The 18,809-nt window shown below is 31.9% G+C and overlaps 1 protein-coding gene across 6 annotated transcripts in view; it reads right to left on the bottom strand.

The window, feature by feature from the left end:
- Positions 1-2,768: 2,768 nt before the first annotated feature.
- CAMSAP1 (calmodulin regulated spectrin associated protein 1) overlaps positions 2,769-18,809 on the bottom strand; it is a 68,517-nt gene continuing 52,476 nt past the window's right edge. For all 6 annotated transcript variants that reach the window (XM_031954963.1, XM_031954961.1, XM_031954962.1 and 3 more), the window contains 9 exons: positions 13,331-13,422; positions 12,484-12,568; positions 9,797-12,251; positions 8,930-9,066; positions 8,212-8,420; positions 7,954-8,056; positions 7,465-7,580; positions 6,646-6,764; positions 2,769-3,762 (listed from right to left, as the gene is read on the bottom strand). In XM_031954963.1, coding sequence (XP_031810823.1) covers positions 3,460-3,762; positions 6,646-6,764; positions 7,465-7,580; positions 7,954-8,056; positions 8,212-8,420; positions 8,930-9,066; positions 9,797-12,251; positions 12,484-12,568; positions 13,331-13,422 — 3,619 coding nt within the window. In that variant the 3' untranslated portion in view covers positions 2,769-3,459. The remainder of the gene's footprint in view (positions 3,763-6,645; positions 6,765-7,464; positions 7,581-7,953; positions 8,057-8,211; positions 8,421-8,929; positions 9,067-9,796; positions 12,252-12,483; positions 12,569-13,330; positions 13,423-18,809) is intronic.

Here is an 18,809-nt window from a genome sequence, read left to right as displayed (position 1 = left end):
AAGAGCTCAAAAAAGTTTGGATTCTTTAATTCTGAATGAGAAACTTATCCTAAACGAACTACTACAAATAATATCTTATAAAGTATCTTATGAAATGTGGTATATATGGGATATATTTCATTTTAAAAGCTGATAGCTGATATATTTAACCACATAAATAATAGAAGAGGTAGAGACACCACTGTTAAGGTCTTAGTTGATTTAAAAAAAATAAACAAAATGAAAAAGTGAAATCAAATAGCTTTAAAGATGTACATTCCTATTTTTTTTTCAAAATTTACAAGCAACATTTCTATTTCTTATTTTCCCTTAAAGTCCTTATGAAGAAAATTATTGTGCAATTTTATGAAATCCCAAGGTACAAAATAAAGGTAAAGGACAAGAGATTTTATATTAGATTCTTACTAATTTTCACTTATTAGAATCTTACTTTTACTTAAAACTAAGGGGAAGTATTTTTTCATATTGTTCCAAATAATGATAATTTCCAGAAAAAGCTTAACTGATCTAAAAAGAACCTTTAGATTCTTTATAGATTTCCAATGTAGGCTAGATGTATTTGCCTTGAGCCAAAGTGTATATGGCTTCCAAGATATATATCAGTGTAATGTCTTACACACATACAGAATAAAAGAACAAGTGTGCTATGATAAACTCAAGAAAAGCTAGATAAACAATTAAAAACAATTCAACATTTGTAATGCATTAAGAGTTTTCACATAATAGCCCCACCTAGTCCTCTTAGGACAGATATAACCTAAATCAGAATTTAAAATTTTTGAGCCAGGAGGACCCCTCACAAAAGATCTACACAATATGTTGAAGCCACATGATATACCCATGAAGGCAATCTTAAGAAATAAGCATAACTGACTTTATTATAGTTATTTTCAAAGTGACTGAAGAGGAACAGGTTTGACTACTATGTATGCTATACATAATATTGCTATACTCAGGAAAATAACACAACTTATAAATTATATGCTAAAACAATTTTGGAGAATAAATAGGGCATTACTACCATTTTGTAAGCTGAATGTTAATTTTATTGCTGCTTACACCAAAAGAGATTCAAATCTCACATAAAAAATGAAATACATATTCCAATTTTCTAATAAAATTAATCCTATTTTCATGTATATTAAAAGTAAATGCTGGCTGAAAGGTTTAGAAATTTGAAAGTCGGGTTATAGCCAAATACTATTAAAAGTTAGAAAGTGAAATATAAATTATAAAAGATCTGCAGTTATAAAGGTCATAATTAATGTTATATTATAGATAAATGGAGGAAAGGTTAATGAAAAAAATGTAAAGGACTAAAAAAAAGCAATGCCTCCATTGTTTGTGACAGGACTTCTTCAATGAGTTTTTAAAACTAATCAAATTTCATTTGCTGAAAACAAGTCTATGCTTTCTGATACAATATGTCAAGTTGCTATGTATTTGTCTGATGCATTTATGCCAAGTTGTTATATATTTGAACCATGACTAGCCGCTAAAAAAGAAATGAGCACTGCTCCAACAAATGCACTCCAGTACCCAATAGTAGCCTTTCATTAAATGTGACTATGGAATACAGTACATCTTTAAAGCATGAAGGTTTATGAGTTCTCACCAAAATGAATCTTAATCTCACACACAAATGAAATTAAAATAAAGCAAATTATTTAATCATTTTTATTATATTTTAGTGCTTTCTTAAAATAAATATGATAATATATCAAACATACAGTGAGAAATAAAGCAGAAGAACAAAAAGCATGGTAACAGAAAAATTCACTCATAACTTTAATACTTAGCACTTTAGAAATCATAAAGCCTTTAATTATTTATTTACAGTACAAGAAACTGGCTATCCCTAAACACAATATATACAACAATGCAACAAACTACAATCTTTTTCTTCAAGGGGCTGAGAAGACTGCAATAAAATCTGCAGTTCTAGTGTTTTATTTTGTACCGTATTTTCTCCTTTATACAACTTACCTTTGTTTGTCTTTAGGTTTATGTAATAATTATACTTGTGTATTTTAGAAGTTTTTTTCTTTCTACTGTTCTATAGTGCCCTCTTCAGTACAAGACAGATATACATATATCCAAGTAACACTTCCAAGTAAACATGTGCAAACCTAACAAATGCCTTCAGGCAATAGTGTCAAATCAAGATGCCATAGCAACCAGTTAACGATTAAATAGGCTTCAACTACAGAGCTCTAGATGTACACATGAAAACACAAGTGCTGGAGGGAACTGTAAGTGCATAAAGAAGGAAATCAAAATACAAGTTTACTCCCCAAATGATTTGATCTGCTGGAAAAACACTAAAAGATATTTAGGGTCATAACTAAAGATTTAATAATATTTCAACATGAAAAGAATCCAAAGCCGTTTCATTTAACCAGACTTTTGAAACAACAGCAACTTTCTGCTTTAAAATTTTTAAATAAGACAAAACAAAATTATTTTATCACCCTAAATTAATATTAGTAAAAAAAATTGCACATACTCTATTCAGAGCATGCTGCTCTTTCAGAATAAAGACAGGACAAAGCAAATATCATTACATGTCATTACAATAAAAACAGTAAAAGGACTTTAGATCTTAAGTGCACCATCTTAAATGAGGAACGTGCTTAGAGTAAAAATATTCTACTTTTGCCAAAACATGTTAATAAACAAATCATCTGAACACTGTCCAAACCCTCATCCATAATAATGGTTTTCATTCACCTTGTCTACTAAGCAAGTACTAATTTATAGCACCTATGTTTTTTTTGTGTTCTCATGATTGTGGTCTGGAAATAGTCATCTCCAAATCTATAAATGTTATTTTAGACAGATTTTGCAATCTTTCAAGTGCTTTTTGTTAGCTAACATTGTCAGTAATTTTTTTTGAGCCACATAAATTGGGAGTTTTTTTGTCCATAAATCTGAAAATCGGATAAAATGTTGGCAGTAGATACAATCATATATCATACAATTCCTCAAAAGAAAAATAAAGTCCTTAAATAAGAATTTTTTTTCTATACACATTCAGAAGTTCATGACCCAAGATCAATTCTCAGTTCTTCCACTGTACAGCAGAAGAGGGGAAGGCAAGAAAAGCAAATTAAATCACTTCCAATTTGTACCAATAGAGAACTTCAAGTAAAAGGAAATTCACTGGTTAAAGATCTCGCTACATGCACAGTCCCTCATTTGAAAGCTTCAGTAGTTAGCATTAAATATAACAGCAGATTTGAGTCATTAAAAAAACACTGGCATTGTTCCTTCATTCTTTTTAACGAGTGTGTGTGTGTGTGTGTGTGTGTGTGTTTTGAGGGGGAAGAAGACTGATTTTTTTTAGAAGCCTCTTTAAAAAGTTTTATGGTTTTGCACATTTCGTACCCAAATTGAAGAAAGTAGTAAATATTCTTCTTTCAGCACAATCCCCTCAGATATTTGTCCCCCAAATCAATGTCATTTACGAGTCTGCGTCTTCTTTGGCACTGTTGGCCGCTTGGGTTGCCACAAATGGTTATGAATGGTAAGAGCATCCACACTGACAGACATGGTTTTGGCTGGAATCAAATTAAACTGTTTTCTGTCTGAGCTATATTTATAAAGTTTGTCAATCATTTTCTTAGTGATGCTCTTTGGCCCAGTGCCTGTTAACTTGTAGATTTCTTCAGTATCGGGATAGTAGCAATAAAGTGCCCTAAATTGGCATCCAGCATCACGAAACAGTATAATGTAGTGGTTGGCATCACACTTCTCCAATTCCTAAATTGGAAGGAAACAGCAAAAATAATAACTTACAACAGGGTTATTAGTAAATATAGAGAGCAACAGAATTAGCTAGATTCATAAAGGAGTTAAAGTACAAAAGATGAAAAAAGTTATGTATAAGCAAATCATTATTTTTAAGTGACAAAGGAACAAGATTAAATAGTTTAAAATGCATGCCAATTATTTATGAATCTTATTTGATAAAAAATAAATTACTAGAGTTGCTGAGATTTAAAACCTATAATTTACAGTACTTTCACAATCTGGGAATTTACAAAGCTTAATAAGTTAAACAATATCCACCATCTTGAAGAGAAGCACAGAAAAATAAATTTATAGTGATCAACTGTGATAGACTTGGCTCTTCTCAACAAATGCGGTGATTCAAGGAAATTCCAAGAGACTTTGAGAAAGAAAATGCCATCCCCACCCAGAGAGAGAACTATGGAGACTGAATGTGGATTAAAGCTTACTATTTTTATTTTTTGTCTGTTTTTTTTTTTCTTTCTTACGGTCTGACTTCAAGAACATGACAAATATGGCAATACATTTAAAAGAACTATGCATATTTAACCTATAATAGATTGCTTGTTGTCTTGGGGAGGTGGGAGGTAAGGAAAGGACAAAGAAAAATTTATAACACAAAACTCTTACAAAAAACTAACATTTAAAACTATCTTTATATGTATTTGAAAAAATAAAATACTATTGAAAATTTTTAAAGAAAAATTAATCTAGGAATTATGCAGTATCAGTTACTATCAAGGAGAGAAATCAAAGAAGAGAAAGAAATCTCATCATTTGCAATGAAACTTTCTCCAAGTAAACATAGTGCTAAGACAGACCAAGTTTAAATCATAAGGACATTCAAATAGGTTAATCATACTTTATCAAGATTCACTTCCATCATAAAAGGAATTCTATTTTTAAATTTTTTTAATTAAAAATTAAATTAGATTATTAATTAAAATTAATTAAAAATCTGTTTTTAATTTTTCTCACAGCAAATTATTAAATGAAAACAAAAGCATTTGTCTTTGAAGACAACCAGAAACTTCTTTTAATAAAGTTTAAGTCTCCTGAAAAACATGTGCCAAGTATTTAGAAACTGAATACTAAAACCACGAAGATATGAAACAAAACTATCGATATCCATTGCTTTTTCCCCTCATTAGTACCTTTCCTCATGGAGAACGCTTGTCCAAAAATGGATATGAGTCTTTCCTGAAGAGACAATTTCTTCCCCCAAATTTTTATTATCTTTAATGGCAATACCATTTCCCTTAGGTCAAAATCTAGAATTCACTTTTCACAAATTGTTTCATCTCTGACAAGTCTTTCTTCCAAATTCTGAATGCTAATGACTTCATTCAAGTCCTAAATCACTGCTACTACTATATTACTGAAAAAGGCTCTTCTCTCCTCCCTTCCCTGCCTACAGAAATTTATCTTTTGCTAAAATAAAATTTTTATCATGTACTTTACCTATTCTGCCACTGTGACCAAAAAATTCATTTAGTCACTCTAAATTTTCTAAATTTAGTCCCTTTAAATTTTCTGGTCTACAAAATGCAGGATAGAAAATCCTTAAGATCTCTTCCATCTCTAGTCCAGATTCCTTTTGGCATTCAAACTCCTCCATTATCTTCCCCAGTTTACCAATAACCTTTACTTCTCTCTACTCTCTAGCCTGTGTACTCTGGCTCCAATCCAACCTCTTCACTATCCCTTAAATATCCCAGCTTTATACCTTTGCTTGTTTTCCCCAATTACACCCTGCTCTTCACCTTTGTTTGTCTAAATCAGTGGTTCTCAAAGTATGGTCTAGAGCAGGGCCTCAAACTACAGCAGCACGGGCCAGATGCGGCAGCTGAGGATGATTATCCCCCTCACCCAGGGCTATGAAGTTTATTTAAAGGCCCACAAAACAAAGTTTTTGTTTTTACTATAGTCCGGCCCTCCAACAGTCTGAAGGATAGTGAACTGGACCCCTATTTAAAAAGTTTGAGGTCCCCTGATCTAGAGAATCCTGGGGATCTCTGAAACCCTTTTAGAGGGTCTACAAATTCAAAAGTAGTTTTTATTTCCAATATGGTAAATGTCTATAAATATAATCCAGATAAACAAAAACTCTTTGGAGAGATCCTCAATAATTTTTAATAGGATAAAGATACTGAAAACAAAAGTTTGAGAACCACTGGTCTAAATCGTTCAAGTTCTAACTCAAATTCTATCTCTTCCATGAAGTCTTTCAGGTCATTTATGTCCCACACTTATCTCTTTACTTTGAACACAATTTATCACTTACTATGTATTACTTTATATTACTCTTTTTCATTTAAGTTTTATCTCCTCAACAAAGTTGTGAGCATAACTACACTCAAGGATTCCATCTCACAGTTCTCCATAACCCTTGACAATACTATTAACATAGTAGTTTTACTCACAGAATGTTTTGCTTAGTTGAGCTGAATTGCAAAAAAAAAAAAAAATTCCATTTTTTTTATGCTCATTATTAAAAAAGTTGGTATATAACCTAAAATAATGGATAGAGTGCTAAATTTTGAGTCAGACAAATATGGATTCAAAACTTGCCTCTAACACTTACTAGCTATATATGATTGTCAGCAAGTCACACTTCAACACTACTTTTTAGCTGTAAAACAGGCTTGATATGCCTCATAGTGATTAATTACACTTCAAAGTGTTGTTGTGAGTTCTAAATATAATGTATATAAAGCACTCAAAGTAAAAAGACCTATATAAATATCAGTTTATTTTTAGAAATTTGGGAGAACTCTCATTGAAGAAAGATAAGCACTTTCTATTCATCCCCTTAACTATATGAAACTCAATAATGATGCTACAAATACTTGCCTCTAGTATTGAATTTTTGTGTGGTTCATTTACTTTTCCAGCCAGACAGCAATGGGATATAGCATTATGAATAATTGGTTTATTTGACTTGCTACTAGGCTCCTTAAAGAGCTTGGGACCTAGAAAAATATAACAAAACAAAAAATACATAAAAACAAATACTGCAAGACAAGTCAACAAGAAAAAAATTTAAAACTATAGTTCTTAGAATTAAACTTTGGGTAGAGTTGAGATAGTTATTATTTCATACATTTTGGGAACCAAGTATAAAACAAGAACAGTGGCTATTAAAATCATTTTTTAAAATAAGTCATAAATTTTTTTAAAGCAGTAACAACAGTCAATTATGTAATAGTTCCCCCCCTTCAAACACAAGTGTTTTCTGATGAGGAAACAAAACATGTTCATGAAATAAAACAAAAAACAAAATGGTCATAAAACAGATCTGGTAAAAAAAAAAATGCTATTAACATATAATTATTTATAACAAGTAACAATTAAATAGTAAGTCACAAAAATATTCTTGAATCAGGTAAATGAAAGTCAAGTACAAAAATTGTAGCACAAATTCACATCTTTATTCTCTTCATAAGGAAAGAGAATAGGGGATGAAAAAGGTATTAGAAAGAGAACAGGGTTTAGGAAACTCATTTTAAAAACTGTATCTGGTTAAAGAACAATTTTACATATATACCATCATATCATTTTCAATCAATGAGTCTGAAATGACAAATATAATTTACTTGAAATTGCTATCAGCAGTCCAAAATAAATTAAAACTTTAATGAAATTTATTTTAAAAACATTCTGAGCCTTTACCTGTATATTCTGCCACAGATGCAATTGAAGATGCTGTAGAAGCATTTTCCCAATCTCTTTCTGTATTCCTGCTAGGATTTCTGCTTAATATTGGCAAAGATTCCAGGGATTCAACTCTGAAAAATAAAGAAGAAAAAGAGATGAAAAATTTCACATTCCTTTTAGTCTTTGTTACTTTTCACATCAATTCATTCATTAAGATGTAACAAGCTTCATTATTTAAATTAAAAATCTCTTTTAATTATTTTTCTTATAATCACATATGAGTTACTGAACATTATTCAAAGATATAGCATCATAGAACTCAGTAAGTATTCTACTATGTTAATTGTACTGTCAGGAGATCAGGAGAACTATGTGATAGAATCCTTGAGTTCAATGTATTCTCAACCTTGTTGAGATAAAACTTAATTAAATGAAAAAGAGTAATATACACTAGTATATAGTAAGTGATAAATTGTCATAGAGGTAGTCTGAATTCCTTCTTACCGCTGGGAAGGAGTGCCACCAGAATGAACACTTTCAGGTTCTGTTGTTGCTGCTGATGCCAAAGACAGGCTGGAGCCAGACTGCGCACTACTTAAATTATCAGCTATTTAATTAGGGAGGAAAAAAAAGAATAAAACTTTTTTAAAATTATATGAGAATATCTGTAACTTTACAAAATCTGTGAATATATACTTTATAGGTGTAATCATCTGCATATATCTACCCACAGTTATAAATTACACAACAAAATCTGCTTACGGGTTGAAGAACATTTGGTTCCTGAATCACTATATGACTCTTCCCGATGAACAGATTTTGGCCGTGGTTTTTTCGGTTTTGATTTTGGTTTACCAAGTCCTTGTTCTTCTAAAATCTGCTGTTGTTTTCTCCTCAAATATTCCTGTTTAATAAGTTCTCGTCGAGCTTTTTCCTCTTCTTTTCTTATCCGGTCCTCTTCAGCTTTCCGTCTAGAATTTAAAAAGTCAATTTCCAAAAATAATTATTTGCTAGACATGAGTAAGAAAACCCAAATGAATCTTACCAAAATCCTTAAAAGACATCTGGAAAAAATTCACAATTTCCTTTAGCCATTTAATATGGTGTTTGATTAAGTCTGACTGACAAAAGCTTTATTTCACACAACATAAACAAAAGTTTCTCATAGTGAAATTTAAGAATAAAAACAAGAATTTATTAAGGGCCTATTATGTGACTTAAAAAATAACTATTATTGTTTTGTTTCCTCCTACTTCCTTCCATTCCAGCTTCAGAAGAGATAAACTGGCAAACAATCTCTTTTTAGTAGCTAACTTGTTTTTCTGACACCAAAACATCAGAAATAACAGAGCTAAGAAAACAAAAGATTTTCCTCTCCCAAAAATTACCATGCCACAACTTTACTTCTGTTATTTTATATTATCTGAGGTACAATGCTTCACACATATCTATCTTGTCACTAAAGCCCAAAAAGCCTCACCGAGCTTCATCTCTTTTCAATTCAACTTCAGCTTCCAACTGCTGCTTTCGTACACGAGCTTCTTCAGCTTTCCGCTGCTGTTTTAAAAGGAAAGCAGCTCGTTTCTTGGCTAGTTCATCTTCAGCTTTTTGTTCATCCTGCAAAGTTTAACTTAATGTTAGATATAACATTTGAAATAAAACATTTAAATAAGAAAAGTCATATTTAAACTCATCAGGGAAAAAAAAGAAAATGACTTGGACATGCATCTAGAAAAATGTACTGATTAATCCAAAAACTCTGTTCATCTTCAAAGAGAAGGAAAAAAATATTGAAAACGATGGGGGGGAAAAGGCTGTCATTTACTATACATGATTCAGAAGCTGAGTTTTTAAATTCAAGTGAGTCACTGAAATTGGTTAAGTTTCAATAATAAGACATCATCAAAATTTTCTGAGTTATATTTTGCAAAGTAACCTGATGATTTAACCCAGAAACATATTACAGCCCAAAATTATATTTATTTCAATAATGATGTAACATTATTCTAACATGCTTTATTTATGTTCTTCTTTTAACAAAACTAAGAATTAAGTTTACATTATCTCAATCATTTTCAAAATATCATGTAAATGGAGATTTTTACAAATATAAGGAGAAATTCCCTACTCTCACCAACTTCTATTTTTTTTTCATTTTCAAAAATATAAAAATATGAGAATAACTGGATTTAAAAATATTTCCATGGCCACCTATATTCTTCAAATACAAGCACCCTGCTACTAGTACAGATTCCTCTGAAGAACAACAAAGAAAATTCATGGTTAAACATTAAATGATAAAAAGATTATTCATCACCAATATGCAAAAATATTATCATGTGCCTACCTTAAAGAAAAAGCCTACACCAGGCTTTTGATCGCATTCACTAATTAAATCTAAAGAGCTATCATGGATTTCCATTTCTCCTTCTTCATCTGGTGCTTTCAGGTCTGAGAGATCTACTTCAATGAGACTACCCTTACTCCTTAGTGGTTCTTCTACAGGAACATTTTCTTTTCCTGAGACATCTGAAGAAGTTAGCCCTGTTTCTTTTACACTATTATTCAAAACTTCTTTGCTCATTTGTTCGGAAATAATGTTTGCATCTTTGGAAGCAGACAAAACAAATGTCCTCTGGTTACTCTCATCATGAAGCCTATAACTATCAAAGAAAAACTTTTCTTGAGAATCATTTCCATGACTTGTGGCACTTTCCAAACATGTTTCTGTGGGTGTTCTGGGATGATTATTAGGAGGAAAAGGTCTTAAGTGAGGCACAGTTTCTACACTTGGTGTTGGAGTTTTAATACGTGAAGAATTTTGCTGTTTATCTTTAGCAACTTTCAGCTCAGCTGGTCGTGCTGAGCGAGGACTACGTCCTTGACCAAGACGAGGGGGCTTACGATGATTATTCATTCCAGTTGGAGAGAGGGGCTCAACAAAATGAATTGATGGCTTTACCTTCTGGTCCTGGGAATTAGTTCTAGTACTTGGTGTTGGTACTGTAGGAGATTTCATAAGAAGTTGTTCTTGCTGTTGAGAAATCTTTAATATAGCTTGTTGAAGTGTACTAATGGTTTCATTTAGCTTTTCAATGGAAACATCACATTCATTTATATCTACAACTTCACCAACATTATCTTCTAAAAGAGCAGCAGAAAGCATCTTATTTTTCTCTAATTCATGTAGAGCAGCAGCGTCTTTTGTTTTATGCTGAACAAAAGCTACATTTTCCTGAATTTTTACTTTTGACATTTCTTGAGAATCACTAAGGAGATCTTCTTTATCTTCTTCTTTTACAAGAAAATCTTGATTTTTAGAAATTCCATCATCCAACTCTTCTCCATTGTGGCGAGAATATTCTTTTGAAAAGTGTTCTGGTTTAAGTGGTTGTGGAACAATGTCAGTCTTTCCCTTTTTAACTACATGAAGGAAAGCTGCTTTGCCTAACTTGAGTCGCTGCCTTGCAGACAATGCCTCCATTTTTTTCTTTTGTGCTTCTATTGCTCTGCGTTTTTCCTCTAACTGCATATGAAGCTGAACCAGTTCAGAAGCCAACAAATTAGCATGATCTTTGTTCTGCCTGTTAGGACTCTGCTCTCTCTTTTGCTTCCAAGTAGTTAGTGGTGCTGGACAGCTCTCTGATGCATCAGGTGTGGTTTTCTGGGAACTACTTGTACTAGATTTTGCCTCATAGCTATTAAGTCTCTGGAGTTTTCGTTCTGCAAAACTAGTCATCCTAACACTTCCACTAGCCATAGATATACTGCTAGCTTGAGAAATGGTGCTTAAGCATGGACTTGAACGTCCACTTGCATCATCTTTATCTTCATGCTCCTTCACCTTCATGTCTTCTTGTAACTTTGCAGATTCTTCTTCACCAACAAATTTAGTAATGACTAAAGGGGGGCCCTCTCCAATTAAATCTTGCTCAGCTTCCTCTAGATCTAGGATATCTGAATCAGAATCCTGCCTAATTATAGTCCATGTTGTTTCTAGACCCTGTGAATCTGCAATTTTTGCACTACTATCATTTATTCTACCTTCTTTATCTTCATCAGCCTTAGAAACATGAAGAAAAAAGCCTTCAGCAGATTTTTCCTGAGATAATTGATCTAAACCACCACTAGCCAGTGGCATGCATGTTTCTAATGAAACTTCTGTTGATAGAAGTCCCAATCCTAATGAATCAGTAGTAGCAGTATCTATAGCTGTAGGAAATTCTGAACTAGGAATTGGAGTAAAAGTCCTATTCAAATCATGATCAACATGATTGGTATTAACTTTCTTCCGTCCTAACAGCTGATGTCCTTCACTAAGTCTTTTAGACAAAAAACTCCTTTGCTTCCCTTCTCCACATTCATCTTCTTTATTAATAATCTGTTTTTCTTTTGCTGGTTTAAGTACTGCAGGCATTAAGGGCTCTAAGAAAAAACTATCAGATTTACTTTCTAGGGATTCCACTTGTCTTTTAGGAGATCGAGAACTTGCCATTAAACTTGAGGCCCTGGAAGATGTACTTTGTAATTCTAAATCACCACAGCTTGGAATTTCATCTGCTCTAATTATTGCAACAAGTTCTTCATCTTCATCTTCAATATCAACATTACTTAGTAAGCTTTTCCCATTAGTTTTAATAGATGTGTTATGAGGTTGATTTTGGGGGGTAAGGTTAACAATATTGGATGCTAAACTATCTTTGCTAATTGATCGAGCCAAGCTAATACTATCACCAGAACCAGGATCCACATCACTACTTGTAGCATGATGAAGAGCAAATGGTGTTGGCTGAGATAGAGGCCTAAAATAAGAAAGGAGAAAAAATCAAATTTTAATATGCTCTGGCGTACAGATAACAATTTAAAAAATCAAGTGACTAAAATATTCATTTTGAATACAGGATATTTTAGGCTTTCCATAAAAGTCTACAGATATAACTCAAGTTAGTTTAAGTCAAAGTGAAATTTTTAAAGCCTTCTCAAAAGAGAAACTATGTACATTTTTTTTTTAAGTTTATATGATAAAACATTTACCTGGGCCTTTTTTCTGGCCATGCAATGACTGTACTACGTGGCTGTCCATCAACTCGAGTTAATGAATTAGAACGATGACGTTGATCTACAATTTGGGAAAAAGGTACAATGTTAAACAGTTTCATAATTTGAAATGTCTGAAATGAAATTATCAATTCTCCATAACATGGCAACATAAATCTAATTCAACAGAGCAAGAAAAATGACCTGTAACAACATAATATGCTTTTTTTACCTTTTTTTAAATAACAGAAAGAGAAGACATTTAGAATGGGCTTCAAATACTGCAGTAATTTGTGATATATTTACTTTCTCAGAAATTTCAAACTCAAGATAAGCTGAAAGACTGCCTAGTCCAGCCTTTATTTTAATAGGTAAAGAAACCAAGATAAAAAAGTTAAAATATTAACAAACAGATTGTTTGCCCAAAGCCATGGAGGAATCTAGTGGCAGAACCAAGACAAGAGATTCCAAAAATAATGACTCCGTTTTTCCATTATATCATACTTCCTCCCATGAAAAGTTTAATTAGTCCTTAAAATTATTAAGCAATATGTACACCCAGAGATCCTTTATTTAGCACAGCATATAAATATTAATCTTTAAGAGATCAGTAACTTTATGAAAACTGCCCAAATACTATTATGTCAGATATTTGCTATTTACATCTTTAAGAGTTGCTAATCTTATACCAAAGTAATAAAACATCTATAAAAATCAATAATGATTGTAAACAATTTGTACTTCATAAAAATATATCAACAAAAAGTGAGTCCAATTTAATCATAATGGAGAACATCAAAGTAAAACTATACATGAGAAGAAAAAGATGAAAAACAAAGTTTACCCTGGTTGTCCTCCCCCTGTATTGTTTTCTGCTGTTTCTGTCTCAATGGCAATAAAGGATGAGATGGGCTAAACGCAGGACTCCCTTTCCCACTAAATGGGAAAAAAAGAGAGAATAATCACTACTGTTTGCTTTTATTTTAAAATTAAAAGAGCAGATGAAGAAAATGATGGCAAGAAATATTAATTCTTGTGTTTATCACTAAGTGGAAAACAAATATGAGTAAGGCATGGACCCCTATTCTCAAGTGGTTTTCAGTCTAATCAAGTTAAAAAAAAAAAAAAAAAAACAGTAACTCAAATATAGTTCAAATAACTCAAATAGTTCAAAAGAACTTCAAGCAATGAAAAGACAAAAAATTTCAAAATAAATAATATTCATTTTTAAAAAGTCTTAAAATTTAATGATATTTAAGCATCTTTAAGTATGTTAATAATTAAGATATTTTCTCTACCACTCTACTTCCCAATAAAAATTAAACTATTTTAAAACCTAATACATTCATCCTCTTCCCTACAAACATATAGCTTGCAGAGGACTAACCACTAATCCAGAGGTAATTCCTACTATGTACCAACTTCCAAACTTTGTTTTAAATTTCAAGTATTAACTGGAGATATTTTATATATCCAATCTTAATTATTTAATAAAGAGATTTCTTTAAATAGAATTGATTAAAATTAAAATTACATTTGCCCAAATTTTTCATTCCCTCCAAAAGTGATTTTTTACAATAATCTCAATTTTTAACACTTTAACATTAAAATTAACTGCATTTAAAACTGTAAACTCCTTGCTCAAATCCTTCATTTCTTTCTCCTGGCCTTCCAGAATTCATCTGTGTAGTCTGAATGAATGGGAATCACTAATTCTATTGGCTTTTGATGAGGTGGAGATTCACTAGGCTTATCTGACTTATTACTGCCTAAGGGTCTTCTCCTTCCTTTACCATTTGCTGTCTTACACATTCAACAAACATATTTATTAAGAGCTTTTCATGTACCAGATACTGTGCTAAGATTAAGACCAGAGAGGATTGCCTACAACATCCTTCCCACACTGTCATTTGATTTAATGATATAACTTAAAAGATCAATCGAGCCTTATCATTTACCATGCTATAATATAACTCCCTCAGGACATCTTGGCATTTTCATTTACCTTGCTGCTAAACTTTCTTTTATATAGTATGTCTACAAATTTGTGAGATCTCTGAAAACAGATTATTTGTATCCTCAGCATTTAGCACAGTGCTAGTCACATAGTAGGTGCTAATAATAATAATAATAATAATAATAATAATAATATATTTTTATTCCACCAGTCACTAAATAACCTATTATATTACTAGGGAATCTGAACCACATCAATTCAGCATGATTTTTATAAATGAAATCAGAAAAAAAAATTTGCAGATAATTGCCTTATATGCATAGATCTTCTTTGGAAAATAAAGGAGTTAGTGGGATTGTTTTCATTATGTATTCAAAGGAAATAAGTATCATTTTAGTTAATGAGATAGTTAACAAGACTTATGATAAGCTGGGCAAAAGAAACCTTTATGTAGATAATGCCAACTTATAAAACATATAAAGTAAAACACAGTAATTTCAATGTGAAGCACAATATCAAATGTGTAAGACAGGAAAAAAGTTTGAAAAGTCAAGATCAAAAAAAGAAAAAGAAAAAAGTCAAGACAACTTAGAAGTCTAACACTAGCATTGTATGAATGCACTATTCAAGAAGAAAATGGGAAGTTGCAAGACATGGTAAGATCCAATATCACAAAAAATGAAAATGACTAATCCATGAGAGAATGGAAACTAACAATTGACAGAAAAATGGAATAGATATGCTTTTGTTTCTACAGCAATCTATTCTCACCAATGACAGTATTAACATATTTAAACTACTTCAGAACTTGACATATTAAAAGAGAAAGGAAGTTAAGAAGAGAGGGGCTCAATCAAGTACATAGGACAAAGCCTTCTGGAGGTGACACAGTAATGTATGCAAAATATTCAAGATTCAAAATAAGCTTCTTTATTTTTAACAAGTATCTGCTAATGTGCAAAGCAATACAGACACAAAACAAAAATGAAAGTCTCTGATTTCAAGAAGTTTAAAATCAATTTTCTCAAAGAGAAGGAAGAGAATGGGTAAAAAAAAAAAAAAAAAATCTGATAACATCATTGTGAGTGAAAATGAAAAAGGGGCCAACTGAAAGAAGGCAGCAATTAATGCCCATAAGTTACTTTATATTATCAGCATCTTTTACAAAAAAATTTTAATTGATGCCTTCTGTTTCTTAGATCATCAGAGTATCTACCATGTATCCTCTCTGTCCATCTCCTAGCTAAGAGCCTGTTTTTTAAATAGGATTTTTAAGATTTAAGAGTATTTTTAAGAGGAAAAAAAGTCAGCACAACTGATCAATACATTGAGAAAGTCCAACAGCATGTACAATGTGTAATACCTTTGGACTTTCCACCTCTTAGCAAGTTGGCAGTGTTTTCTCAAATCTTTTCAACTGAGTCCTACTTGATTTATTTTTGATTTTTTTGTGCATAGTTGTTCTTTCCATTTACATTATTATATATATATATATATATATATATATTCTTTTCTTGGCACTATTTACTTCACTGAGCATCAGTTCATAAAGGTCTTTCCCTATATTCCTTTATCACATATTGTAGTATTTTAATATTCAAATATCACAGTTTATTTAGCTATTTCCTAAACAATTTGGATCTTATCTTACTTTGTTTCCAATTCTTAGCAATCACAAAAAGTATTTCTATAAGTATTTTGGAGTTTATGGAGATCTACAAAATCTTTACAAAAATGATCTGCAGGGGTGATCAACAGGAGAGCAAAACAGTCACCTTCTATAAGCTTCTTTGACCTTATAATTTCAAATTAAAGAAATGTGTTAAATATGATTAAAAATTGAATTCCATAAAATAGAACTCTCCCCTCATCTCCCCCAGCACACACACACACACACACACACACACACACACACACACACACAAACTCTAGAATCCCTTTCCTCTACAACTCCAAGCAAAAACTGCATATCAAAGAAGGCACAAGCATATTACAAGTTCTGTGACTAGGGATCCTAAAATATTTCACAACTATAGTGAATTACCTTCAACCAACAAGAAACAGCAGCCCTTCTTTCTGCCCACTCCCATGAAGAGGAGGAGGAATCAGATAGGTTAAAACTGTGCCATATCCAGTGATACAACCACTACAAGCTGGAAGGGAGAAGTGTTGGGCAAAGTCAGTTGATCTCTACCCTGACTAACCTCAGCAATCCCTATACCCTCCAATGCAAAGAGATAGCCCAAAGACAATAGTTCTAATATCCATCTTCAAGGATCAGTACACCAGTAAATAGGTAGGAGCAAAAAAATAAGTAACTGAAGCACCAGCCCTGAAGTCAGGAGAACCCGAGTTCAAATCTGACCTCACACTTAACACTTCCTAGCTGTGTGACCTTGGGAAAGTCACTTTAACCCCAATTGCCTCAGCCAAAAAAAAAAAGAAAAGAAAGAAAGAAAGAATAAGTAACCAGAAGGAGGGGAGGAAGGAAAAAAATAGTCCAGCATATGAGTACAGAAAGGATACTAAAGTCTTTGGAAAGAATGAATAAAAACAAAAATTAAACAAGTAGTATAGCATAGAGAAAAATGAACTAACCAATAGTTCTTGTTAAGAGACAGAAACTTTATTTCCTTCCACTTATTCTTTGACCCAACCATACTACCTACTTGCTGTTTCTTGAACATGACACTTCATCTTCCAACTAGACCTTTCACTGCCTGAATGATTTTCATGACCCAATTCAAGATTCAGCTAAAATCCCACCTTATAAAGCTTATCCCAAATACCATTACTAGTTCCTTCTAAGATACACACACACACACACACACACACACACACACACACACACACAAACCCCTCCCAACACAATGTGAATCCTTTGAGGGGAGAGACCAGGTTTTGCCTTCCTTTATAGAAAGCTAGCATGTTACTTGGCATACAGTGAAAACTTAATAATACTAAATGCCTGGCTAAATAAATGACAGAATCCTTTTAACTGCTCCAAGATCATAAAATGATCAATCAAGCATCATTTTATTAAGCACCAATTCTTTTTATATATTAATACTGAGATCACAAAGAAAAGTGAAATAATCATTGTCCTCAAGGACCTTACAACAGAAAAAAATTACAGAATGATTCAAAATATAAGTAAAATTCATTTAAAAAAATTATTAATATACAAGTATACTTGATGAAAATAAGAAAACAGTACACCAGACTTTTACAAACAAAACAAAACAACAACAACAACAACAAAAACTTCTACAACAGATTATATCTTCACAATACTGATTCAATAAAAACACAAAATCCCACTTTTGCTATAAGGAAACTGTGAACCCAACAGGTGACTTGATGTTGCATTGTTGGTTAAGTAGCTAAGATTCAACCCTTGTTTCTCAACCCTAATTCAGTTCTCTGTATCAGTAATATCAAACAAACAAAAAATATTTTATGCTGGTTTTACAAATGACAAATTAACATTTTCCAATTACATTCTAATTTTGTTTGGACAGCTCTCAGGAGTTCTGCATGGAATACAGCTTATAAGGAGCAATTATGACACCTCTATACAAGAGATGTTTCCAATATTTACCAAGTAGTTAGCATATATCCAGTGTAAAAACTAGTGTCCGCTGGGGAAAAAAAAATTTTTTTTAAAAACTTAATGACAAAATTTATATAGCACTTTGGGATTAACAAAGTTGTGGTTATCAATCAACAAGTATTTATTAAATGCAAGTAAGTGCTACACACTGTGATAGGAACAGAAAAACAAAAATGAAAGTTCTCTTCCTCTTCCAGTAACTGGGGGACTTGAGATTCATCTATTGTAATGTTATACACATCCTTTTTCAGTGTGTCTGTGTAGTCTTAATATTACTAACCAGTAAAAGAATTTTTTTTTAATTTAGTTTTAGGGCCATTTATCTAGTTTATCTCAATCTCATTAAATCTGAACCCTACCACTAGAGTCACTGTGCACAAAAATAGCCTGGATATGGAACACAAATATAGCTGAAATAAAATAAATGCAAAGCAATGGCAGTAAAGGACATTGGAAGTTGAGGTAATCAGTAAAAGCCTCATTTGGGAGGTTACTGGAGCTAAAACTGTGAAGAACATTAAGAACTCTAGAAGGTAAAAAAAGAAAGAATACATGCTAGATGTAGAGAAAACTTGAAAAAAGGCATGGAAACAACAAAAAAAGAATGTCATGTCATTCTTAAAAGTTTAATTTGAAAACAGAAGCACAAAAATGGTAAATAGTAGTAAATAAATTTTGAATTATAAAGAACATGGTTAAATAATGTTATAATTATATTGGCAAAAGAAACAGCAAAATCTGCTAAAGGATTAA

Source organism: Sarcophilus harrisii, chromosome 2 (assembly GCF_902635505.1).
Source record: "Sarcophilus harrisii chromosome 2, mSarHar1.11, whole genome shotgun sequence".
Classification (NCBI taxonomy): domain Eukaryota; kingdom Metazoa; phylum Chordata; class Mammalia; order Dasyuromorphia; family Dasyuridae; genus Sarcophilus; species Sarcophilus harrisii.
The sequence above is the reverse complement of the archived record's forward strand: the minus strand, read 5'-3'. Positions and strand labels throughout refer to the sequence as shown.